The sequence below is a fragment of the Prionailurus viverrinus genome, chromosome C2 (genome assembly GCF_022837055.1).
Source record: "Prionailurus viverrinus isolate Anna chromosome C2, UM_Priviv_1.0, whole genome shotgun sequence".
NCBI lineage: Eukaryota > Metazoa > Chordata > Mammalia > Carnivora > Felidae > Prionailurus > Prionailurus viverrinus.
This window is the reverse complement of record NC_062569.1, coordinates 55,201,291-55,227,537: the sequence shown is the minus strand read 5'-3', so window position 1 is coordinate 55,227,537 and position 26,247 is coordinate 55,201,291. Positions and strand designations below refer to the sequence as shown.

Here is a 26,247-nt window from a genome sequence, read left to right as displayed (position 1 = left end):
CAAAATCAAGAGTCAGACATTTAACCGACTGAGCCACTCAGAAGCCCCTTCGACTACAGTTTTAAATATTTTAATGTAAGAGAAGTAGTCTAAGCCTGAAGAATGGATGTGACCTATGTCCATTACCAGCTCCTTAGACTTACTCACATTTAGGTTCAGAACATACCTACAGGGAACTGTACACTGAAGAAATTCTACCATCTTCTGAGCATGCTGTTTTGAGGAATAATAGAAATCCAGCCCATCTTTAAAAAGAAAAGAAAAGTCACATGAAAATCATTCTGCAAATAAAATTTTCCTCTACTAACATGACGATATCACAAATTAAATGTGTAGTAAAAAACTAAATTATCAGAAAACATAAAGATTCACAATTTTAGGGGTGCCTGGGTGGCTCAGTCAGTTAAGCGTCCAACTGCTGATTTCAGCTCAGGTCATGATCTCATGGTTCCCAAGTTCAAGCCCCACATCTGGCTCTAAGCTAACAGAGTGGGGACTGCTTGGGATTCTCTCTCCCTGCCCCTCCCCCATCTCTGTCAAAATAAATAGATAAACTTTAAAACAAGCAAACCAACAACAACAAAAAGATTCACAATTTTAATTTCAGACAAAGTAAAATTCAAGGTCAAAAGGGGAGAGAAAAACACTAAACAGAAGAATATTTTATATAATAAACAATCTACTAAGAAGATAATAGGAATGCACCTAATAACATAGAAGTGAGATGCAGAAAAAAAACTATTAAAAAGAAAAAAAGAAATTAATAAATGTTAACACATGTGCAATATTGTGGGGACTAGTATGAGACTATCAAAACCAAAATGACCAGACTAAAAATAAGAAGGATACATAGAACTTGAATAATTAACTATCAAAGTTGATTTAACTGAGATTATAGAACACAGTCCCAAGAATATATGTTATTTTTTAAATTCACAGAACATTCATAAAACAATCATATCCAAATATTTTTAAGACTTCAATAAATTCCAAACATGATTAATTAGACAATATTATCTGATCACAATGAAGTAGCATTAAAAATCAGCAACAAAGGGATAATTAAAAGTAGACCTACCTGCTATGAAATGTTTATAGAGATATTCTTCCAAACAACTCAGCTAATAGGAAACTGAAATAACTCAGAGTAGACAAAAACAATTTTGAAGATGAACTAAGTTGTTGGGAACATATACTTCCCAATTTGAAAACTTGGTAACTTTAAGTAGTCGAGACAGCATGGTACTAGCATAGGATAGACATATAGATCTATGGAACAAAATTGACAATCCAAAAATAAACTGTGACATTTATAATCAATAGATCTTTGATAGAGGATCCAAGCAATTCGCTGAGGAAAGGATGGCCTTTTCACTGGGAAAACAGGATATCCACATGGCAAAGAATGAAACTGGACTTTTGTTTTACACCATACACAGAAATTGACTCAAAATGGACTAAGGAATCAAACGTAAGACCTTGAATACAAAATTTCCAGAAGAAAAGAGAGAGGGAAAAGCTTCATGACACCAGTCTGGGCAATGATATCATGGATATGACATCAAAGGCACAGGTAACAAAAACAAACAACTGGCACTACATCAAAGTAAAAAGCTTCTGCACAGAAAAAAGAAACATCAACACAGTGAAAACACAACCTACAAAATGGGAGAAAATACCAGCAAATCATATATATCAGATAAGGAGTTAATCTCCCAGATATATTAGGAACTCCTACAACTCAAGAGCAAAAAAACTAATAACCTGGTTGAAAAGTTTGAATTTTTTAAATGGGCAGAGAAACTGTATAGACATTTCTCCAAATAAGACATACAAAAATGGCAAACAAGTATATGAAAAATGCTCAAGGTCACAAATCGTCAGGCAAATGTAAATCAAAACTACAATGAGCTATCACTTCGTACTCTTTAGGATGGCTATTATCAAAACAACAACAGGGGTGCATGGGTGGCTCAGTCGGTTAAGCAACTGACTTCGGCTCAGGTCATGATCTCACAGTTTGTGGGTTCAAGCCCCATGTCAGGCTCTGTGCTGACAGCTCAGAGCCTGGCGCCTCCTTCAGATTCTGTGTCTCCCTCTCTCTCTGTTCCTCCCCTGCTCGTTCTGTCTCTCAAAAATAAATAAACGTTAAAAAAAAAATTAAAAAACAACAACAGAAAACAAGCATTGATGAGAATATGGAGAAAAGGAACTTTTGTATACTCCAGTGGAAATGCAAAACAGTAGAGCCACTATGAAAAATAGCATGAATGAAAAAAATTAAATATGGCCTTTTGTAGCAACGTGGATGGAACTGGAGAGTGTGATGCTAAGTGAAATAAGCCATACAGAGAAAGACAGATACCATATGGTTTCACTCTTACGTGGATCCTGAGAAAATTAACAGAAACCCATGGGGGAGGAGAAGAAAAAAAAAAAAAAAAAAGAGGTTAGAATGGGAGAGAGCCAAAGCATAAGAGACTGTTAAAAACTGAGAACAAACTGAGGGTTGATGGGGGGTGGGAGGGAGGAGAGGGTGGGTGATGGGTATTGAGGAGGGCACCTTTTGGGATGAGCACTGGGTGTTGTATGGAAACCAATTTGTCAATAAATTTCATAAAAAAAAAAAAAAATTTGTTAAGAGGGTAAATCTTATATTAAGTGCTCTTACCACAACAGAAGATTCAATACAAGAAAACATGGGTTTGGGAAGGAGACTTTTGGAAATGATGGATAAATGGATAGCCTTGGTTATGGTGATGGTTCCATAGGTGTATACTTATCTCCAAACTCATCAAGTTGTATGCATTAAATATCTATAGGTTTTTGTATGTCAATTGTACCTCAGTAAAATGATTTAAAAAAAAAAAAAGAAAAATAGCATGGAGGTTCTTCAAAAAATTAAAAATAGAACTACCATATGTTCCAATAATCTCTAAGTATTTATCTAAAAGAATTGAAATCAGAATCTCAAAGAGGTATCAGCACTCTCATGTTTATTGCAGCATTATTCACAGTAGACAAGATGATAGACATTTGGGTTGTTTCCACAACAGAGGAAAACATAATGTATATGTACATACAATGGAATACTATTCAGCCTTAAAAAGGCAGGAAGTTCTGCAATATGCAACAAGATGAGTGAACCCTAAGAGCATTATACTAAATCAAATAAGTCAGTCACAGAAAGACAAATAATGCATGATTCCACCAATATGAAGTACCTACAATACTCAAATTCATGGAATCAAAGAGTAGAATGATGACTGCCAGGGACTGAAAGGAAAGGGAAATAGGGAGTTACTTACCAATTAATGGGCATAAAGTTTCAGTGCAGCAAGATGAATAGGCTCTAGAGATCTGCTATATAACACTGTACTTACAGTCAACAATACTATATTATACACTTAAAATTTGTTAAGAAGAACATCTCATGTTAAGTATTTATATATCACATTAAAAAAAAAGATAACATTAAGAAAATGAAAAGACAGCCTATGGGTTAGCAGAAAATATTTGCAAATCATATGTATGATGAGGAGCAACTGGGTGGCTCAGTCGGTTAAGCGTCTGACTTCAGCTCAGGTCATTATCTCACAGTTCCTGAGTTCGAGCCCCACATCAGACTCTGTGCTGACAGCTCAGAGCCTTGAGCCTGCTTCAGATTCTGGGTCTCCCTCTCTCTCTGCCTCTCCCCTGCTTGCACACTTGCTTACTCTCTCTCTCAAAAATAAATAAACATTAAAAAAAAATTAAAAAAAAAAAAAAAAACTTCTAAAACTTAGCAAGACAAACAATCCAATTAAAAAATTGGCCAGGGGCACCTGGGTGGCTCAGTTGGTTAAGCGTCTGACTTCAGCTCAGGTCATGATCTCACAGCTCGTGAGTTCGAGCCCTGCATCAGGCTCTATGCTGACAGCTCAGAGCCTGGAACCTGCTTTGGATTCTGTGTCTCCCTCTCTCTCTCTGCCCATCCTCCGCTGTGGTCTCTCTCTCTCTCTCTCAAAAATAAACATTAAAAAAAAAAAATTAGGGGCGCCTGGGTGGCGCAGTCGGTTAAGTGTCCGACTTCAGCCAGGTCACGATCTCGCGGTCTGTGAGTTCGAGCCCCGCGTCAGGCTCTGGGCTGATGGCTCAGAGCCTGGAGCCTGCTTCCGATTCTGTGTCTCCCTCTCTCTCTGCCCCTCCCCCGTTCATGCTCTGTCTCTCTCTGTCCCAAAAATAAATAAACGTTGAAAAAAAATTAAAAAAAAAAAAAAATTAAAAAATGGGCCAAAGATCTGAATAGTTATTTCAGATAAATTTCATCAAAATTTATTTTGATAGTTATTTCATCAAAAAAAGATACAGGAATGGTTAATAACCTTATGAAAAGATAATCAACATCATTAGTCATTACGAAAATGTAAATTATAACCACAAAATGAGATAACACTTCATACTACCCTCTAGACTGTCCATAAACAAAAAGAGACCATAATATTGGTGAGGCAATGTAGAAACTAGAACCGTCAAACACTGCTGATAGCAACGTAAAATGGTACATGCACTTTGGAAACTCTTCCAGTTTCTTAAAAGCTAAACATAAAAAAAAAAAGATAAACATAAATTATAAATTTACCATATGACTCAGCAATTCTATGCCTAGGTATATACTAAAGAGAAGAAAACAGCTGAAACTCTTGCTGAAAATAAAAGAAATATGCAATATATTGTGGAAAAAGGTAGCTATAGCTATAAAGACCAGGTATATAGAATCAATATGTATTCAAGAAAACTTATTTTTATATTTATAGATTTTTATATTTATATATATGTATAAATATATATATTTATATTTATAAATAGATTTATATTATATTAGAAAACAAACTTTCAATTAATTCAAGCAAAATAAAATTTTAAAAAGTAGAAAAAAATTTTGTAATATTTATGGTGATGAAAATTAACTAGACTTACTGTGGTGATCATTTAGCCATATATACAAACATCAAATCATTATGATGTACATCTGAAACTACTATGTTACATGTCAATTATATCTCAATTTAAAAATTTTTAAGTAGAAGAAATGAGTAATTAAAACAAAACTTTAAAAAGTGTATGCAAGAAAGGAGATATTTCAAATCAGTGGGAAAGGCTAGATTAACCTAGGAAAAACTCTAACTGGTTAACATTAAAAATCCCCTCAAATAATTTACTTTTAAAAATATAACTGTGGGAGTATACGAAGCTTTCCTATGTCAGGCACAAAATTTATAAGCCAGAGCTCTATAACTAAAAAATAAAAAATTTAAATGATAAAAGGCATGTGACAATGCAAAAAAGTATCTGCTCTCTTAGGCTCACATTCAAATGCACACTAGCTCTCTCTAAACATACATACATAATATACACATACATACAATGAAATTAATATCCAGAATAAGACACAAAATTAATGAGGAAAAAAGACAATTCACATAAGAAGCAACAGATAAACATAAATGGCTAACACATATATAAAAATATTAACCCTCATTAGTAATCAAGGAAATGCAAATTAAAACAAGATACCATTATTTTACCTACTAGAACAGCAAAAATTACAAAGACCAATTTGATAGTGTTGGCAAGTGCTGATACTGCAAACTGGCACTATTCTGAAGACAATCTAGCAGTACATGTAAAAATTTAGTAATTGCATACTCCTGCCTAGTCATTTCTTTTTTTTTAATTTTTTTTAAGGTTTTATTTATTTTTGAGAGAGAGGAGAGAGACAGAGTGCAGGCAGGGAAGGGGCAGAGGGAGAGGGAGACACAGGAACTGAAGCAGGCTCCAGACGCTGAGCTGTCAGCACAAAGCCTGACGGTGGGGCTCAAACCCATGAGATAGTGATCTGAGCTGAAGTTGGATGCTTAACTGACTGAGCCACCCAGGTGTCCCCTGTCATTTCAATTCTTGAACTCAATCTCACAGAAAACCCACCAAATATGCACAAACATTAGGATATTTAATACAGTGCCATTTGTAGCAGCAAAAAATGGAATATCTTGTGGACCAATAAGATATAACTAATTATACAAGGATTAACAAATATATATATGCACACACACACAGTGGTTAAAAATAATGAAATAGAACCACGTTCAAAGACATGGCAAGGTTTCCAAATACATTAAGATGGCAGGTCACAGAATATTATAGAATGATCCCCCATAAGGGGAAACAAACGTTACCACAATTTACATACAGAACACATTATTTTATGATCTTGTTTTAAGGGACTAACACTGGGGATAACAAAGGGATAAATGGAACATAGAGGTCTTTTATTCATAGATATTTTTATCTCTGAATTTTTTTTTTTTAATTTTTTTTTTTTTTCAACATTTATTTATTTTTGGGACAGAGAGAGACAGAGCACGAATGGGGGAGGGGCAGAGAGAGAGGGAGACACAGAATCGGAAACAGGCTCCAGGCTCTGAGCCATCAGCCCAGAGCCCGACGCGGGGCTCGAACTCCCGGACCGCGAGATCGTGACCTGGCTGAAGTCGGACGCCTAACCGACTGAGCCACCCAGGCGCCCCTATCTCTGAATTTTTAATATTATTATGATTTTAAAAACAAAGTTACAAATAAACCACATTCAAAAAATTTATTTAAATCAAATCAAGAACTAGTAGGGGGAAAAAACAGATTAAATCCTCTGGATGAACAAAGGGCTGTTAAATTTGCAATATTTGGGTTTTGAAAATGAGTGCAAAAGTATGACCCAGAACTGGGGCGCCTGAGTGGCTCAGTCAGTTGGGCGTCTGACTTCGGCTAAGGTCATGTTCTCACAGTCCATGGTTCGAGCTGCACGTCAGGCTCTGTGCTGACAGCTCAGAGCCTGGAGCTTGCTTCTGATTCTGTGTCTCCCTCTCTCTGGCCCTCCCCCTGCTCATGCTGTGTCTCACTCTCTCTCTCTCAAAAATAAACATTAAAAAAAAAATTTAATAAAAAAAAAAAAGTATGACCCAGAACTTATCCAAGTCTTTTGCGACAAAACAATTCTGTGAGTACATATCTGTCAGGGTGATGAGAAATAATAGTGTTTTGCTTTCTTAGCTAGAATATTTGGATGTCCTCATCCCCAAAAAAGTTACTCAAAACCAAGTTACTCAAAACAATGATGTATTTTTGCCTGGTGACTAGCCACAAACATCCAGGCACTATGTTACACAGACAAGAAGGGAACTTACCTTAAGTATACCTTAAGAATTCCTTAAGAATACCTTACGTATTCATTAAATTGTGTTTTACCAATTTAGACTATTAACCTTATGTCTACTGGTAAAGCATTCAGGTCAGACACAAAGCTTAAAAGATGTTCTCCAGGTGACATCACCACATATATTCTCTCCCCCATGTAACCCAAGACCACACTTCTCAAAAGTACTTTCCCAAGACATACAAGATATAAGCAACAAATCAGTTAGTCACAGTGGAACTCAAAAATGAGGATATGATATAAGAATTTGGTCATTCCTTCAAGAACAGGTATCTCTAAGCCTATACTTTAGAGACTAGGAAAACAATATACGTACATGTTCACCAATAGCAAACAAATATTAACCTTTAGCAAGAAACTTCAAGAGTCTGCTTAAGAATATTTATGTTTTCTACTATCAATCAGAGAAATATTTATCCATCATCTAATATGTATACTATATCAACAGAAAGTGCTAAGACACAACACACTCTAAGGAGCCATTATGAAATCATACAAAAAATTTTAAATTCCACCTTTAAGAAATCTAAATATATCATTTGTATATCAAAAACAAAAATATTGGGGCGCCTGGGTGGCTCAGTCGGTTGAGCGTCTGACTTCAGCTCAGGTCACGATCTCACGGTCCGTGAGTTCGAGCCCCGCATCAGGCTCTGGGCTGATGGCCCAGAGCCTGGAGCCTGCTTCCGATTCTGTGTCTCCCTCTCTCTCTGCTCTTCCCCCGTTCATGCTCTGTCTCTCTCTGTCTCAAAAATAAATAAACGTTAAAAAAAAAAAAAATTAAAAAAAAAATATTACAGGGGCATCTGGGTTGCTCAGTTGGTTAAGTATCCAACTTTGACTCGGGTCACGATCTAGCAGCTCATGGATGGGTTCAAGCCCTGTGTCCGGCTCTGTGCTGACAGCTCGGAGCCTGGAGCCTGCTTTGGATTATGTCTCCCTCTTTCTTTCTGCCCCTCCCCTGCTTGTGTGTGTGCACTCATGCTCTCTCTTTCTCTCTCTCTCTCAAAAATAAACATTTAAAAAATACTACAAAAGAACTTACAAATCTCAAAAATAATTTTTTTCCAAACAGAAATCAATCTCTGCATAAAACAAGATTTCGATGAATTTTCCATCATGGCACTTTATATTATATTAATGCAGCTACTGACTTACTCATCTGGTAGCTACTTAGTGTAAATTTAAATTAAAATAGAAAAAAAATTAAGAATTTAGTTCCTCAGTTGCACCAGATACATTTCAAGTATTCAATAGCCATATACAGCTAGTGGCTACCATAATGGACAATGCAGATAAAGAACTAAGATTTTTTTCCTTCCTAAGAGAAGAAACTATTCTTTTGGACAGTACTATTCTAGCCATTGTCAATAAAGAGAAGACTTCTTACATTGGTTGAAATAAATTTTGACATCATTTCAAATGTTTTCAAATTTTAACTCACCATGAATTTCTTTGATACGAAGTGTATTCTGATGCATTCCATATTTCAAAATCAACTGTTCCAGATAGTAGAAGGTTTTTTTGTGCAAAGTCTAAACATAAATGCATTATTAGATTAAAAGATGAAATGCAAACAAACAAAAAAACCATCTATAGATATAGCACACTGATTTTTAAAACAAAACAACCTCTAAAGATGATCTTAAATGTGATAGTGACCTATTTTTAAAGATGAACGTTGCAGAAACCTAGACCATACCTGGTGCCTGAGGATTTGGAAAGAAAAAGGAGGAGGTTTTACTAACTGTTTATAACTGACAAAGATAAAATACAAGATGAAGGATTCACTCATCATCTTTCTGTCAATACCTTTTGCCTCACTTGAACCACAGCCTTCCAGAAATCTTTAGCTTCTACTCTGTGGCAATCTCCACACATCTGAGGCTGAACAACATAATCCACCACAAACACTTGCTGAAGGATAGCACCATTCATTACCTGGTAAGGGGGGAAAAAAAAAATCACTCCTTCATTCTTTCCTTTTTATTTAGTAACATTTTTCTTAAAAGAAAATAATATTTCAAATTCAAGAACTTTAACATTTAAAGTTACTGTGGGGAGCCCAGGTGGCTCAGTTGGCTAAATGTCCAACTCTTGATTTCAGCTCAGGTTATGATCTGACTGTGAGTTTGAGCCCCACTGTCAGTGCAGAACCCCCCTGGGATTCTGTCTCCCTCTCTCTCTGCTCCTCCCCTGGTTGCTCACTATCTGTCTCTCAAAATAAATTAAAAAAAAATAAAAATATAAATGAAAAATAAAAATAAATTAAAATAAATTAAAAAACAAAGTTACTATTTAACTTAAAGTCTTTTTCCATGAATGCTTTGAGGACATCAATAATAAACCAATTAAAAAACTATAAAAATAAGTTATAGTATTAAGAAAAACACATAAATTTAATTTGTAGGATTAAATTCGCATTTCATATTTACTTTTAAAGTAGCTGTGAAGATAGTCTTTGAAGAATCTATGTATCTATATACTTGTGTGTGCGTATTTGTGTGTGTGCGCACGCGCAGAATTCATCCTTAGAAGAAAAAATAAGACAAAGAAAACTCTCAAAAAAACAAACGTTCCTTACTTGTTACCAAACATGGTTAATCACCAGAAATCACCTGGGAAGTTTTTAAACATAGATTTCTGGGTGTCACATCCAGACGGATCCAGTTGGATTCACTTAATGTGAATTACTGTGATGATTAGCCAAGTTTGAGAAACACTGTCTTAGCTAATGCTTTTACTTCAATCTTTTTCCTAACTTTTAAAAATTACTTTAGCCCACTAATCATTAGCAATAGCTGGTCTTACTAGCAACCTGATCATCTGTGCAGACGACCCAAAAGAAAACAAAAGTTAAAATTAAGATTACTCTTTCCCTTTCAAGCTATTCAAGCCATAAGGTAACTTACCAATATCTCCTCATTTTCACTACCTACAATTTAGACATGCTGAGAAACTTTGTATAGCTTACCTCTTTCTGAATAGTCAGTTTAACTTTAAGTCTCTTAGAATGGGGCTCAGTCCAAACAAAACCTGCATCTACAAGCCGTACCTTCAAAAAAAACACAAACAAAAAGAAACCTAAATTCCCACCAGAGAAAAAGATGAAAGAACTCATTAATAGATTTCATAAGATGTTTAAGGAATCTGATTGGCATCACTACTCAACATCATCAGTAAAAAAAAAAAAAAAAATTATTAGAGGTATGGCATCAAAAAGAGCAAATAAAAGGACGATCTAATGACTTCATCATTTACAAGAAATCTCACGAACAAGTTTCTAGTTGGATTATTCTCTCTACATTAAATACACTGGTTTTTAAAAAAATTCATTAAAGGGAGTCTCATATTGAATACTGAATCCACAATGGTAACTTACCGCTAAATCAGCAGAGGCCAAAAAAGTTTGCTGTATGTAAAGAACTGAATGTAGCTCAATATGGCTAAAATGGGTGTTTCAAGGAAGAAGAGGATTGGAACAAAAATGGAGGCTGTTTCAATAACTTGGGCAGAAAGTGCAGGTGACCTGAACTAAGAAGTGCTGGAAATAAAAGAAGCAGAAAGACCCAAGAGTTATTTAGGAGATAAGATTTACAGGATTGAGTGATACTGTATATGGGAAGGATGAAAAGAACAGATTCTAAAATGATGCTCAAGTATCCAGCTTGGGCATCCAGGTAATAACTATTTTTCTGAAACAAAGGACAGATTTGATGGAGAGAAGATACTATTTTTGGTTTCAGACATTTAAGAGAGTTTATGTATGAGATACCCAAATGAAATTGTTCAGAGGATAGTAAGATATATATTTGGTTTGGAGCTCTATGGAGAAAACTGAGCTGAAGAGAACAGATTTGGGAGACATCGGTGGGCAGATGATGATTTTGTCAACTCTTGTCTGATGAGAACTAGACTTGCTAGTGTAGATGCAGCACTCCAGAGTAAAACCCTCCTCACATGACTGGTTCCCCTAAAGCAAAACCCAGGTACAAGAGGGTGACAGGCAGTGTTTAATTCCCTCAGTCTCCATCTGCAAGGGTCAAGAAGGCAGCCCAAAGGCTCTAAGACTGCCCTTCCCTCAGCTTCCAAACTCATCCACAGGAATGGAGAGAAGACCCTTGACACCTACTTCAACATTCCCTAACACAGCCTCACCACACTATCAGTCCTCAGACAATCAGAACTGATCAACTTAACTGGGCCCTTTATTCTTCTTTACAACATCCCCAAACATTTCAGTCACCCCTCATCTCCCACACTCCAATTACACATATTCCCTATTCTGTCCCATCTAACACTCCTCCAAAAATTCTGAAACCCTTTCACAGCGCCCTCTGGAACTCAACATTCACTAACACAACAAAGCCTCCTAAATGCTCAATCTTTTTGCTAAACATTCCCTTCACCTTCTAGATCTCGTTACATAGAATGCTCCCCTAAAGCTAATTAAGGACTAATTGTTCTGTTTTAATTCTTATCACTGGACCAAGAGCTAGACAGGTGTCCTTCTTGCTCCTAACTGCTAATTTCAAACCACCTCCCTGCCTCCTCCTTAAACACACCCAGTTTTGAATCTGAAGGCTATGCTACCCACTCTATTATAGTCATCTGTTAACCCCTGAGTCACCCCTCTCATTTCTCAAAGACTTTAGCTCCTGGCTCACTGCTGCTGTTTCCAACAATATTAGTACTTAGTGATTTCAATATCCTTACAATACCCTAGCATCTCCCTTCTTTGAGTTCCTCTTACAAGATCTCGTCCTCCTTCTACCTCAGCTATTCATATCCTTTTACCAGTAAGTTTTACCAATAACTGAAACCTCTCCAAAATCTCAACTCTAAACATCCCGTCTCCCACCTCTTATCTTTCCAGCTCATTTGCTCTAGCTCCTGGGCACTAAAACCTCTGCAACCTATTGCAACCCACGATCTATTCACCCTACAACCTTTTCACTATCTCTCATACCTCTTTATCTACTCACTTCCATCATATCCTAGCTTAATTTCAAGATCAATCATCAAAACCATTCCCATGCATACACTCAATTCCCTTGGTCCCTCTCTCACTTTACCTTAGTCATCTGGCTAAATCACAATCTTTGTTAAATTCAGTACACTGCCTGCTCTATGCCTTACCTGTACAACTGATGGGGTTACAGAAAGAAATACACATCATGCTAGTCTTTAAATTTTTAACAGTAACCTTTGTAACCATACATCATCATTCTAATACATTCTCTCTCTCCCATTCACTGGAGGACTATTTCACAACTTCTCCTCCACCCTCAAACATCTAATAGTTTTTCCCTCATAACTACTGCCCAGACTTCATTTCTCAATTAGAAAAGTAATCAGAAGATTTTCCAGAAGTTCCCACTTACCAATACATTCTCTCCTGTTACCACAGATGAACTGTCCTTGCTCCTATCAAGACCAACCTTAAGAATGCACCATTAGAGAGCAGAGATACTTGTTTTGTTCCACAAAAATATTCCAGGTTCCCAAAATGGTGCCTGGGAGAGAGTAAGTGCCAAATATTTGTTGATATTCTTCCACAAGTATGTTATATCCTATCTCTTTTCCACTCTTCAAGGGCATGACCCAGGCAATTATTCTGTCTCTGTGCAAATTGTTCCCTCTGTACTCTACAACTCCTAGACAACTTACAAATAGAACTATAACATCTCACATCTTGAGAAATGGGTCCCTTCCCCTTATTTCCCTCTACCCATTGCCCCATCTGTTTCCCTTTAGAGCAAATCTCAAAAAAAAAAAAAAAAAAAAGGAAAAAAAGAATTACCTATACTTGTCACCTCCAATTCCTGTCCTGTTCTCTCATTTCCATTCAAATCAGGTCTTTTATCTCCACCACTACACATAAATTGCTCATTAAAGTCATTAGTAATCTTCACATTGCTAAATCTACAGAATTCATGACTTGACCCATTAGCTGTAAATTACACAATCACTTCCTTTGTAAAATACCTCCCTTGTGTTCGAAGACACTACACTCACCTAATTTTTCATCTATTTCATCTATCAACTCCTTTTCAGTGTCCTTTGATTTGCCATCTTCCCAAGCTTTTATCAGTAAAAGATCCCAGAATTCAGTCCTCAAATTGCTTCCCTTCTCTAGCCAAACTCCCTAGGAAATATTCAAGTTCATAGCTGTAAATAGCATCTATACCCCAAATTCATTACCTCCAGTCTGGACCACTCCCCTGCTGATTTATCCAGCTGCCTACTATTTCTACTTCCAGGTTTAATGGACATCTAAGTACCACTATGAGATAGCTCTAATCTCTCCCACCCTGACCTGCTCCTTTTGAAGTCTTCACTACCTACTAACAGCAACTCCCTCCTTCTGGTTGCTCAAGAATCATGGATGTCAAATCATACTTATACTCATCTATCACATACACACATCCAGCTTCATAAGTAAATCCTACTGACTACCTTCAAAGTAGATGCAGAAACCGTCCATTTCTTACCACCTCTACTACTGACCCAAATACCACCATTACTTATGATTACTACAATCACTCCCCATAGGTCCCTACTTCTACCTTCACCCCCACCTCCTTCACATGCATTCTAAACACAACGGCAAAGGATCCTGCTAAAACATAAATCATTCATCTTGCTACTACTCTACACTATACCTACTCTACCCATTACATTCAGAGTAAAAACCTGACCTTCCATGACTTTCCATGATTGCTGTTTTCATCCCACACTACTTTTCCCCTCCTCACTCCACTCTCTCCACACAGGGATGCTCCTGCCTCCACTTGTTTTCTCTACCCATTAAGTCTCTTCTCCAGATTCCTGCACAGCTCCCTCTCATACTGCTTTTACGGTTTACTCAAATGTCACCTTATCAGTGAGGCATTACCTAACCACTCTATTTCACTTGTTTGAATATAGATGACATACAATGCCAACTGCTCTAGTTTAAATTACAACTCTTCCCTGTGTAGTTCTTAGCCTCTTCCTGGTTTTTCCTCCCAGAGAATTTAGACCTTTTAATATACCATATAATATACCGACTTATTTTGTTCAGTGCCTACTCCACACCCTCTCCTCCAACTAGAATGAATGTTCCCTAGGGTCGCCTGGGTGGCTTTGTCAGTAGAACGTCCAATTCTTGATCTCAGGATCAGGTAGTTGAGTTCAAGCCCCACCCTGAGCATGGGGTCTACTTAAAAAACAAAAACAAAAAAAACATAGAATAAAAGTTCCCTAAGACAGACATTTTGTCTCTGCTATATCCCCAAGACCAAAAGCAGACTGGCACAGAGCTGACACTTAATAAACACTGCTGAATGAACTAATGAATTATTAAGGCTCATCAGACATTTGACAAAAGCCTGAAAGTGAGAAGTACAAAAGTGAGACCAAGTTACACAAAAAACTGACTCCAGAGCCAAATTAGGAGAACAGAAGGAAATTTTTGAAAAAAATTATCAAACCTTCAGAAAAATTCAACAAAATGCATTGCTGTTGGTAGGAATGTAAATTGGTACAGCCACTGTGGGAAACAGTATGGAAGTTCCTCAAAAAATTAAAAATAGAAATACCAGGGGAACCTGGGTGGCTCAGTTGGTTGAGCCACCAACTCTTGGTTTCAGCTCAGGTCATGATCTCACGTTTCATGGGTTTGAACCCTGCATCGGGCTCTGCGCTGACAGCGTAGAGCCTGCTTGGGATCCTCTCTCTCTCTGCCCCTCCCCCCACTGTCTCTCTCGAAATGAATAAACTTAAATCTGAAAAAAAACCAAACAAACAGAAATACCATATGATCCAATAACGCCACTACTATTTACCCAAAGGAAAAAAAATACTAACTGAAAAAGATATATGCACTCCTATGTTTACTAGAGCATGACTTGTCATAGCCAAGATACAGAAGGAACCTAAGTGTCCCTCAGTAGATGAATGAATAAAAAAGATGTGGTATATAGAGAATGGAATACTACACAGCCAAAAAAGGATGATATCTTGGGGCACCTGGATAGTTCAGTCGGATAAGTATCCGACTCTTGTTTTTGGCTCAGGTCATGATCTCACGGTTTGTGGGTTCAAGCCCCGCATCAGGCTCTGTGCTGGCAGCGTGGATCCTGCTTGGGATTCTCTCTCTCCCTCTCTCTCAAAATAAATAAAAATAAGTATTAAAAAAAAGGATGGTATCTTGCCATCTACAGCAACATGGATAGACCTAGAGAACATTAAGCTAAGTGAAATAAGTCAGAAAAAAAAGTCAGACTGAGAAAGACAAATACCATATGATATCATTCATATGTGGAATCTAAAAAAACAAGTGAACAAACAAAAAGCAGAATGAGACCTATAAATACAGAGAACAAACTGATGGTTGCCAGAAGGAAGAGGACTGTGGGGGCAAGCAAAATGGAGAAAGGGTAGTGGAAGACACAGCTTCCAGTTACGGAATGAGTTGTAGGGATAAAAGGTACAATACAGATAATATAGTTGATTATATTGTATTACTGTTGTAAGGTAACAGATGGTAGCTACACTTGTGGTGAGCACAGCATAACATATAAAGATGTCAAATCAGTATGCCTTACACCTGAAACTAATGTAACATTGTGTGTCAACTTATATGCAAATTTTTAAAAAGTTTAAAGAAAAATTAAAAAATTTTTTTAAAAGAACAGAATGCATCAAAAACATTAAGACTTTGGTAAAGATTCTGGAACTTAAAAATATCACTGCTGGAACAACAAAAATCAATACAGAGACTGGAAGATAAAGCAAAGGAAATTACTAACAACAGAAAAAAAGACAAAAAGATTAAAAACATCCCAAGGAGAAAAAGACAAACTTTTAAGCCAATAGGGACAACATTTGACTAACAGAAACTCCAGGGATGAAAAAAAAGAAAACAAAGAAAAAATTTCAAAGAACTATTCCATGTTATTTTATCAGAGCTTAAAAGAGAATTTGAAGGGGTGCCTGAGTGGCTCAGTCAGATGAGCATCCAACTGGATTTCAGCTCAGGTCACAATTCCAGAATCATGGGATCAAGCCCATTGGGCTCTGTGCTGAGCGTAGAGCCTGCTTGAGATTCATTCTCTCTCTCTCTCTCTCTCTCTCTCTCTCTCTCTCTCTCAAATAAAAATAAAATAAAATAGAATCTGAAGACTTTCAAACCGAATCCATTTCAATTAAAAATATATACCTGGTGTCAAAGTTTAACACAAAGAAGACTGAAAGTGTTATGCAGAGAGAGAGGTAAACTGGACTAAAATCCTGTTTGTTTTTTTGGAGACAATGATGCACTCACTTTAAATAACAAGCATAAATATTTTCTTTCTAGAGCAATAATGAAAATAAAAAGAAACTGAATACCATAGCCCTAATACTATAATCTCCTAAATTATGTTTAGCAATGGTATATTTTTTTAATGTTTTATTTTTCATTTGAGTGAAAGAGGTGAAAGAGACAGAGTGTGCATGCACGAGCAGGTAAGTAGCAGACAGAGAACCTTAAGCAGGCTGCATACTTAGCGCAGAGCCTGCTGCAAGACTCAATCTCATAATCACGAGATCACGACCTGAGCGGAAATCGAGAGTCAGACACTTAACTGACTGAGCCACCCAGGGACCCCAGCAATGCCTTTATATAAATATTTTCAGAAAAAACTACTGCACATAAGAGGCTGGCGATAAATAATGAATGAAAAAAACACATTTCACATTAAGTCTTTTAAAGCAAAAAGATTTTCATTTCCATAAAAAAAGAATATATATAACTTTAAAAATGGACACAGTTTTGTAGTAGGGTGCTTACCAACAGTAACATTTAAGTTATTTTTGGAAAACCTACTGGTAGGATTTTCTGAAAATAAGAGATTAAAATATAAAAACAGTAACACATGCCTACAAAAACCAATTTTAACTAATTGACCTACCTTACTCAGAGGGCCTTTGATTTTTTTCAAACACAAAGCAAGAAGTTCCCTGGATTCTAATGCACACTGTATCCAAGTTCCTGGTGGCTGGAAATATCTGAGAAAGAAAATACACTGAAACCCAGCATTTCTCAGGAAAGACAAAAATTTCACTATCAATCTGCAGACAATCCACTGATTATTAGTAAGATATAATAATACCCAAGGTTGATATGAAGCACTTAACCCAAGTATATTTAACAGTTCCAGAAAACTTTCAATTAGATCAGTAGCTTCAGTTTAAAATGTGAAATCCTAAGTATATTTGAGAAAGCCAATCTCAATCTATTAAAGAGGTCTTAATACTTCAAGCACCAGCAAAGAATTCCAGTGAGGACTGAAAAATGCCTAAAAGTTCTCTGAAGCTACACTCTGAAAAACAGGTAAGAAATCATCTTAAAATGGTATCAGAATGGTTTATAATAAGCATCTAAGATGCTTGAGAACTGCTAATTTCTCACACACAAAAAAAGATAAATTAGCACCTCATACTATGTATCAACAGTAGTTCAGACTTTTCATGTATTTCAAGTCCATTCCCAAATGTTAAATTGTAAAACTCATTATTAAATCTTACATAAAACCTAATTAAATTAAACCTTAAATCCTTTGTGCACATGCTTTAAGATTTTTAGCCCAGTCTGCTCAGGACTTAGGAGAGTGCCAAGCACATAGTAAACACTCAATAAGTATTTGTTAAATACATAGTACTTCTAAATATGTTATGTGAATGCTTGTTTTTGCCATACTTAAGTGCATATTCTGATTTTCACCTTTAAAGGTTCATTCAAAAACCTTATACAGGTCCATTTGTAATAAGCATGCTTCTGGAGTCAAAGGGCTTCATGTATCAACTAATAAAGCCTTTCATTCTGATGACAAAATTAAGGTTTAAAGAGGTTAATTGGCAGAGTTTCAAAAAGCTCATTTGTGAGAAATCCAAGACAAACTAGGTCTCCTGATTCTTTGTCTCAGGCTTTTTCCACTCCACCATGCTTTCAATACCAAGTATCTGTAAATGATCAAGCCTCATACTTGCCAAACTTGCAAACTATAAACTCCCTAAAATAGTACAGAAAAGTTTCATGTTTTTGTACATATGTAAATTTTAAGTATTTTTCTGGAAAGACAGTTTTCAAATTCCCAAAGGGATTCATGAGCCACCTCCCCCATCCCTAAAACAGTGAAGAACCACTACTATCCTAACCCATTTGGGAAATCAGAGGCAATTAGTTTTACATGGGCAGTGTCACTGGGCAGTTTTGTGTTACTTGATAGCTTACTACAGTCATTTAGTTACATGGGAATTTTAATAGAATTTTTAAAACACTTTGCTCAAATACTTAAAACATTAAAACTTAGGAGGGTTTTTGTCATACATAGCATCTGGTAACTAAAATAAAAAAAAAAAAAAAACCTCATGATAATAACAACAGTATGTCCTTAGTAATCTCTTTCACTTACCCTTATGAACATCAACTCATATCTGTTCACTGTATACAGCAAACCTATTAATCTCTTACAAGGAAAAAAATTAAAAAAAACAGCCAAGCACCTTTCCACTAACTTTACCAGATTAGCAGGGCAAACCAGAAAAGTACATTACAAAATTGCAAATCCTAAAATGTTTGGCAACACCAACATAAGTAAAAATTGAATGTCAATTACATGCACTTTATTCTATGTATGTCGGTGTCATCTCAGCATATGCCAGTGGCTCTCCTATCTACAAATCTCAACTTCAAGTAGGACAAAATAAGTACTACACCGTACCTTTGACATTGCTTGCAGAAAGACACACAGACCTGCTTCGGAATGCCTTGGCTGATGTCTACTTTACTTCGCAAACAGGCCACACAAATATTGGCAGGATTTGGACTGATTGGGACACCACACTCGCAGCACAAGCTTAAATAAATAAATACAGCATAAATTTTTCATGTTAGGTTTCATAAATGCATTTGATGCCTTGATAAAGGCTATCAAACAAAAGCCTTCAAGTTAGGCCATATTATCTCTACGTTAAAAAAAGAAAAAAAAAAATACTTGCAGAGCAATCTTCAAAGATGCTATAAAGCATCACCTTGGAATACTGCACCAAAAAAACAAGGATGGCTAGAATTTCAAAAATCCTCAAACTATGGTGATGTTCAGAAGGTCTAGAGAGTGTAAATTATTTCTAATAGTAATCATCAGACAGCTTTATAGTCCAAAGGCATTTTTTTTAAAGGTGCCAGTATAGGACTACCAAAATGTAAACATTTACCAAGAGCAGAAAATTTTTCAAAGGATGGAAAGAGACTCAAGTCTAGTGATTCGGTAAAATGGACGGGGGTCTTAACTCCAGGTGTACTGGGGACAGAAAATGTTTAGGAATCATTGATGTTTTCCCAAAGAAATGTTCTATAATCCATACTATTCAAATATAGTAGTCACCAGGCACATGTGGCTCCTGAGGACCTGAAACATGCCTACTATGATTGAAGAACTTCATATTTAATTTTTCATCTTAGTTTCTTTAAATTTAAATAGCCACATGTGGCTAATGGCTATCACATGGACATCCAGAAGAATGTATAGTGAATATTTTAATACTTTTAAAGCAACTATTTTAATTTTATTTTAATGCTCTTAAAGCAAGTATTTTACTACGACAAACTTTCCAACTAAAACTGAATTCAATTTTCTCAAGAAATAAAGCTTTCCACTTTCCCCACTTAAGACAAAGAATTCCATCTCAAAAAACAAACAAACGAAAAGCTTCCCTCACAGGGAGTGAGTTTCAAAGACTCACTTTAGCATCTTTAAATGTAAGGGGAAAGGGGAGAAAGGAATATGACTCACATGTGTCCAGGGGTGCGGTCGGCGGATTCCGTCATATACTCCATGTTTCTGTATCCCTTGATTTCAAGAGAATGAATCGTGGGATTTAAGTCACTTGCCTATTCACCTCTATACAAATCTTCCTTCTCTTTCCTTCTCTTTCTCTAAGTCAGACAAGCCTCGTAAAGCAGCAAATAACCAATTCCATCTAGCTACTTCGTAAGAAGTCACTTCCTTTAATATCAGAACCAAAGAAATTCCAGAATTCCAGAGTTTCCCTGAGCCATTAAACTCGGCTACTGACCGCAAGCATCACCACGGCGCCAACTCCCGCGGGAGGAGAAGGGCGCTCAGACGGCCGGGGCCGCCACCCCCACCCTCACCCTCACCCTCACCCTCAAGCCTGCAGCTACCGGGCCTCAGCCCCGCGCCGCAGAAATAGCCGGCGGTGTCACGGCGCCGCGGCCCACCCACCCGGACCCCGCACACGGCGGGTGGAACCTCACGCGGGCTCCCGGCGGGCAGCGCACACGCGGCACGCACGCGGCCTGAGGCCGGCCGGAAATCGGGGAATCCGCCCCACTCTCTCCTCAGGGACCCCGCGCGACCGCTAAGCCGGGTCTCCGCCCAGAACCTACTTAACGCCTCTGGGACAGACCCAGTTTTGCGGGAAATCTGCGACAAAACAGCCCCTGTCACCTCCAGGTGACACCTCCAGGGTGCCACACAGTCAACGCCAGCACGGCGAAAGTCTCGCGAGACAAGAGCTCGAAATCCCGTGGACCGAGAACGAGGCGTTAAAGGGGCGGGTGGGGGCGGAGGAAGGGGAGGGCACAAGCGAGCCGTGCGGTGGGGACCGGGCCCAGAGGCGGGGCAAGCGGGAAGGAGTGGGGAGAGAAGGCTCGGCCTCTCTCCTGCAATAGTGGGTGGTACTTACGTAGACTTTACAACTCCTCTATTGGGTTATCATCTTTCCCGATTTCCCCTGGCCAGAGTTCACTCCACGCTAACCTCGCCCTTGTATATAAATCACTTTTCAGATATCCTAATTGGGAGCTTGTGTGCTTCATGATTATATAAATGATTATATAAAAGTTGTATGTAAACAGTACCACAACACACAAATTAAACTACATCGAGGGCAGTGTCTCTTTGTTCATCATCATATGCCTAATGCCTGCTACATCCTGAATACTCAAATGCAGACTTGTTGAATAGATGAAAGAAAGAAACGTAAGACACAATTATTTGTGAAGAAATCTGATAGTTTTAGTCCACTAATTATTAGAATGTGCTTCCTGATAGCGCACTTCATATCTCCTTATGACTTTATACCTTGATCTTAGAACTGCACAGACCATGGCTAACCAGTTTTTCATGACAGAATCTCAAATATTTGAAGAGCACATTTTTTTTCTGTCTTCTCACCCCAATTTCAAGGACTAAGCAAGGTCATCTAATAGAAGGTGATCAAAGAAACCCTCTCATTTCTTGCCTAGGATACTTAAGTATTTTCCCATTCCTTCTCCTTACTCCCAGACTCCAACCTATCCTTCTAAAATGCAAATCTGATTTTGTCACGCTCTCCTGCTTTTAATCCTCCAGTGGTCTCTGATAACCTTCTGGTAATTTCCAATTTCTCTGCGTAGAAAGAAGACCCTTCAGGATCTAATCCAGACATACCCTGTCACATTCCCAAGCATGCAGCCATACAGGCCAACTGGCAGATCCTACAGGAACTAGTCTACCTTGGCTTATGCCTGGGACAATCCACCTTAAATATTAAGCTCAAGTATACTATATTAGTTTCCTATTGCTGCTGCAATAAATTATCACAAATTTTATGCCTTAAAACAACACAAATTTATTATCTTACACTTCTGTAGGTTATAAGTCTAAAAAAGACGTTCCTCCTTAGTGTGTGGTCCTACAACATCTTTATAGAAGGTGTATGGCTCTATAATAGTGTGAACAACACTAAATTGGATCATAAATTTTCTATTCTGCACGTTCCACAGATTCAACTGCTGGAGAGCAATCTGGTCTCATTCTTCTCCAGATTCCCTGCACCTAGCACAGTGCCTGGTGCAAAACAGACCCTAAATATGTGTTGGTAAATTATCTATCCATTTGTTATGCACAACAACTCTGAAGAAACAACGTAACTCCCCATTTTTTCCATTCATATTGTCATTTTCCTTAAACCAAATACCACTAGGAACACAACTGTAGTTAAATACATTGTGTCTATTCTTCACTGAAGTGAATGCAAACATACCATGAGGAATCATGGAATGTATCAGGAGGAGGGTGTTAGAAAAAAACCTATCATAGAATTTGGGCTTTCATTGGGTAACCTCAGAGAAGGTCTAAGAAAGCAGGTCTTCTCTAGATTGGATGCTGTCAGAAAGCAGGGGTAATTCTATAAATGGATATCTCAACAAATCTTATGTATAGAAAGAGAGGCAGAAAGAAAGCCGAAATTAGTAAAGAAGTAGCAGTTACTCATCTTGGCCAATAGAGGGGGTATTTGGTATTTTCCTGGGTGGCACAGTGACCTTGTATTATCTATGGTTATACAAAATTATGCAGTGGCTTTGCTTTGTCTCATTTTAGTGTGGTGTCAAAGTAACCTTGTCAGAGGTTGGTACACTGTGAAATTGTTTATGTCTAACAGGAGAACAATGTGGGTTACCTGTGAGTACACAGGCCAACTTCTGAATGTCAGGGGCTGGTCTTTTCTTTCTCCATATACTTCCTTAATACCCTATTTGATTTGGCACCAAATGCCACAGTGCCAGGTTTGTCAGGCACTGGATATACAACAGTGAACAACACAACTGGTCCCTGTTCTTGTGGAGCAGATAAGGGTGATAACCCAAAAAATTATGTAATTGGCTGAGAGTTCTATAGCATGTAAGTGGCAGAACCGGGACCCGAACTATGGTTAATTAAACTGTACCCATGTCCTCACCACCACACTGGGCTGCCTGCCTTTCTGAGGATCAGGTCATCTATTATTCACAGGCTCTTTTTTTTCTTTTTAACGTTTTATTTATTTTTGAGACAGAGAGAGACAGAGCATGAACAGGGGAGGGTCAGAGAGAGGGAGACACAGAATCTGAAACAGGCTCCAGGCTCTGAGCTGTCAGCACAGAGCCCGACGCGGGGCTCGAACTCACAGACCGCGAGATCATGACCTGAGCTGAAGTCGGCCGCTTAACCGACTGAGCCACCCAGGCGCCCCTCTTTTTTTTCTTTTAAGAAACTTTATTTTCCATCAACCTTATTTCCATTTCTGTTTAAGAGTCTGTGGACGGAGCAACTTAGGATCCCTCAGGGGTTGTTCCCACCCATTCAGGGGCCCGAGCAGTGGGAGCTGCAGCCCAGTCCTGAGCAGTGGCTGAGAGCCCCAGTCTTCAGTAGGGAACTGCTGGACCGGCACTGAGGACCCCGCATGTCTCAGACCACCTGAGACCTCAGGTTGAGTAGCAGTAAATTCGGGACCCGGGGCAGTCCATTCACCTGGAAATCCCTCCTTGGTCACAGCCTTTTCAGCATCAGCCTGCTCTTCCTTCTCAGTCTCTTCAGGATCTCTGTGGAAGGAGAGGTCAGGTGTGGCCTCCCACGGGTGTTCATGGGAGATGGTGCACGGGAGTGTGTGCAGAACCTCCCAGGCCAGCATCCACCACCTCGGACCCACTGAGTGAGCTCCCTTGCTGTTGTGTGGGATGGCAGTGTCCACACAGCGCCGTGGAGAGTCTGGGTTACACAGAGCAACGGTAGGCAGGTTAATATAAGACACCTCTGTGAGAGGCTGGTGGTCAGCCCTGAATCAGTGACCAGCAGAAGACACAGTTTCCGGGAGGCAGCCTGGACATGGCTAGTGAAGGTTCCAGGAGTGAAGTGGCCCACAGTAGGAGGGGCTCCAGTGGCAGCCGTCGAGTTGAGCACAGCCCAGTGGCCAGTGTTCCTAGAATATGATGCTGACATTAGCCGGGTTTTTGATGGCAACAATGGAACAAGCTGCCGGCAGAAGCTTCTCATAGATCCCTCCAGATTTGTAATGCACCATCACTTTCTTTTCGGTAGATGTACTGTTCTGTTTGGAAGTCAATGTTAGTGTCATCTAAGCGAGTTCTGCTGCAAGGAATTAGAGGACATCCTCCTCCCTTTGCAGGATGGTCAAGGGCTCCGGACATTGTGCAAGTTTTCCTTAAAGTTACATGGGAGCCTAGAACAACACCTCCATATGGACCCCTCTCTTGTTAGCATGGAAAGGCCACAGGCTTTTCATAAATGAAATACTTATGTGGCAGAAAGTACCTACATCTCTCCTCACACTTCTCGCCCCTCAATAATAAGATCTCCAGATGTCAGAAGTAAGTACTTGGTGTCAAATCTGTCTGCTACAAGCCTAGGATGAGCTTGGTCTCAGAGTGAGATAATAGGGGCAAATTACACCAGAAAGAAACTCGTTTTGCACTTCTTTATTTAATCCTCAAATCTCATCTGGGAAAAATGGGTTTTCTAATCCCATAGTCCTTATGCTCAGGATATCTATCCTTTTTCAAATCTTAGCTTTGGTGTAATTTGATAAACTTAAATTCTGTGTGTTTGGCCTTGGCCTTAAAATGGAATTCCTAAAAGGGCTGGAAGAGTATGACCTCCTAAGAAGTTACAGGTGCATTTTCTAGATTCATTATGCACAAATTCATTTAAAAAAATTTTTTTAGATCAGAATCCATAAAATCTCTCTCTCAACCAATTAATGTAAACATAAATATTGATTTTTATCTCTTGTGGTTTAGATTATAATATAACTTTGTTGGAGATAGATTGAATGTTTTATTTTTTTAATGTTTATTTATTTATTTTGAGAGAGAGAATGAATGAGCATGAGCAGGGGAGGGGCAAAGAGAGAGGGAGAGAGAGAATTCCAAGCAGGCTCCACAGTGTCAGTGCAGAGCATAATGCAGGGCTTGATCCCACAAACCGTGAGATCATGACCTGACCCAAGATGAAACTATGAAAGTTTTTTTTTAATTTCAGAAAAAAAAATCTTTCGGATCTAGGACTAGGCAAAGAATTCTTATATTCGACAACAAAATCATGATATATAAAAGAAAAAATTGGTAAGTTGAACATCATCAAAATTAAAAACTTGCTCTGTGACAGACCCTGTTAAGAGGACAAAAAGATAAACTACAGAGTGGGAGAAAATATGTTCAAACCATATCCACCTAAAGACCAGTATCTTGAACATAAAAAGAACTCCTGGGGCATCTGGCTGGCTCAGTCAGAATAGTGTGCAATTCTTGATTTTAGGGTCGTGGGTTCGAGCCCCGTGTTGGATGCAGAGATTACTAAAAAAAAAAATAATAAGTAAATAAACTTTTAATGTTTTTATTTATTTTTGAGAGAGAGACAGAGCATGAGCAGGGGAGGGGCAGAGAGAGAGGGAGACACAGAACCCGAAGCAGACTCCAGGCTCTGAGCTATCAGCACAGAGCCCTATGTGGGGCTTGAACTCATGGACTGTGAGATCATGACCTGAGCTGAAGTCGGACACCCAACCCGACTGAGCCACCCAGGTACCCCAGTAAATAAACTTTTTAAATAATAAATAAAATTTTAAAGGAACCCTCAAAACATATAAGTAAAAAAAAAATCCAATTAGAAAATGGGCAAAAAACATGAAGAGACAGTTCACTGAAGAAGACATTCAGTAGTCAAACAAGCAGATATGAAGATGTCTAACATCATTAGGGGTATGCAAATTACAACCACGGTGAGATATTACTATCCATCTATCAGAATGGCTAAAATAAAAAAAAAAATAGTGATAATACCATATGCCAACAAGGCATTACTCACATACTGATGGTAGGAATGCAAAATAGTATAGCCACTCTACAAAACAACTTAGCAATTTCTTAAAAAGCCAAAAATGCAACTACCATACAACCTAGCAATTGTACTACTAGGCAGTTATCCTGATGAAATTAAATTTTATGTTCCCATAAAAACCTGCACACAAATGTATATAGCAGCTTTTTGTTGTTATTGTTGTTGCAATGGCCAAAACAACCCAGGTATCTTTCAACAAGTAAATGAGTGAATACACTGTGTTGCATCCACACCCTGAAATACTACTCAGCAATAAGAAGAAACAGTTGTGCAAATAACAACCTG

General features: G+C 38.2%; 1 protein-coding gene and 1 pseudogene across 6 annotated transcripts in view; both read right to left on the bottom strand.

The window, feature by feature from the left end:
- The window catches only part of NMD3 (NMD3 ribosome export adaptor), an 82,197-nt gene that overhangs the window by 12,119 nt on the left and 43,831 nt on the right, over window positions 1–26,247 (bottom strand). Inside the window, exons 1-8 of one of the 6 annotated variants that reach the window (XM_047874392.1) lie at window positions 23,578–23,596; window positions 20,074–20,129; window positions 19,003–19,137; window positions 17,191–17,287; window positions 10,227–10,307; window positions 9,065–9,193; window positions 8,697–8,787; window positions 167–245 (exon numbers count right to left, since the gene is read on the bottom strand). In XM_047874392.1, the coding sequence (XP_047730348.1) occupies window positions 167–245; window positions 8,697–8,787; window positions 9,065–9,193; window positions 10,227–10,307; window positions 17,191–17,287; window positions 19,003–19,137; window positions 20,074–20,117 (656 nt within the window). In that variant the 5' untranslated portion in view covers window positions 20,118–20,129; window positions 23,578–23,596. Of the gene's footprint in view, window positions 1–166; window positions 246–8,696; window positions 8,788–9,064; window positions 9,194–10,226; window positions 10,308–17,190; window positions 17,288–19,002; window positions 19,138–20,073; window positions 20,130–20,447; window positions 20,574–20,690; window positions 20,823–23,577; window positions 23,597–26,247 lie in introns of those variants that run through there. The other 5 variants (XM_047874388.1, XM_047874389.1, XM_047874393.1 and 2 more) reach the window with 5 other exon arrangements.
- The window catches only part of LOC125174444 (40S ribosomal protein SA-like), a 92,839-nt pseudogene continuing 89,894 nt past the window's right edge, over window positions 23,303–26,247 (bottom strand).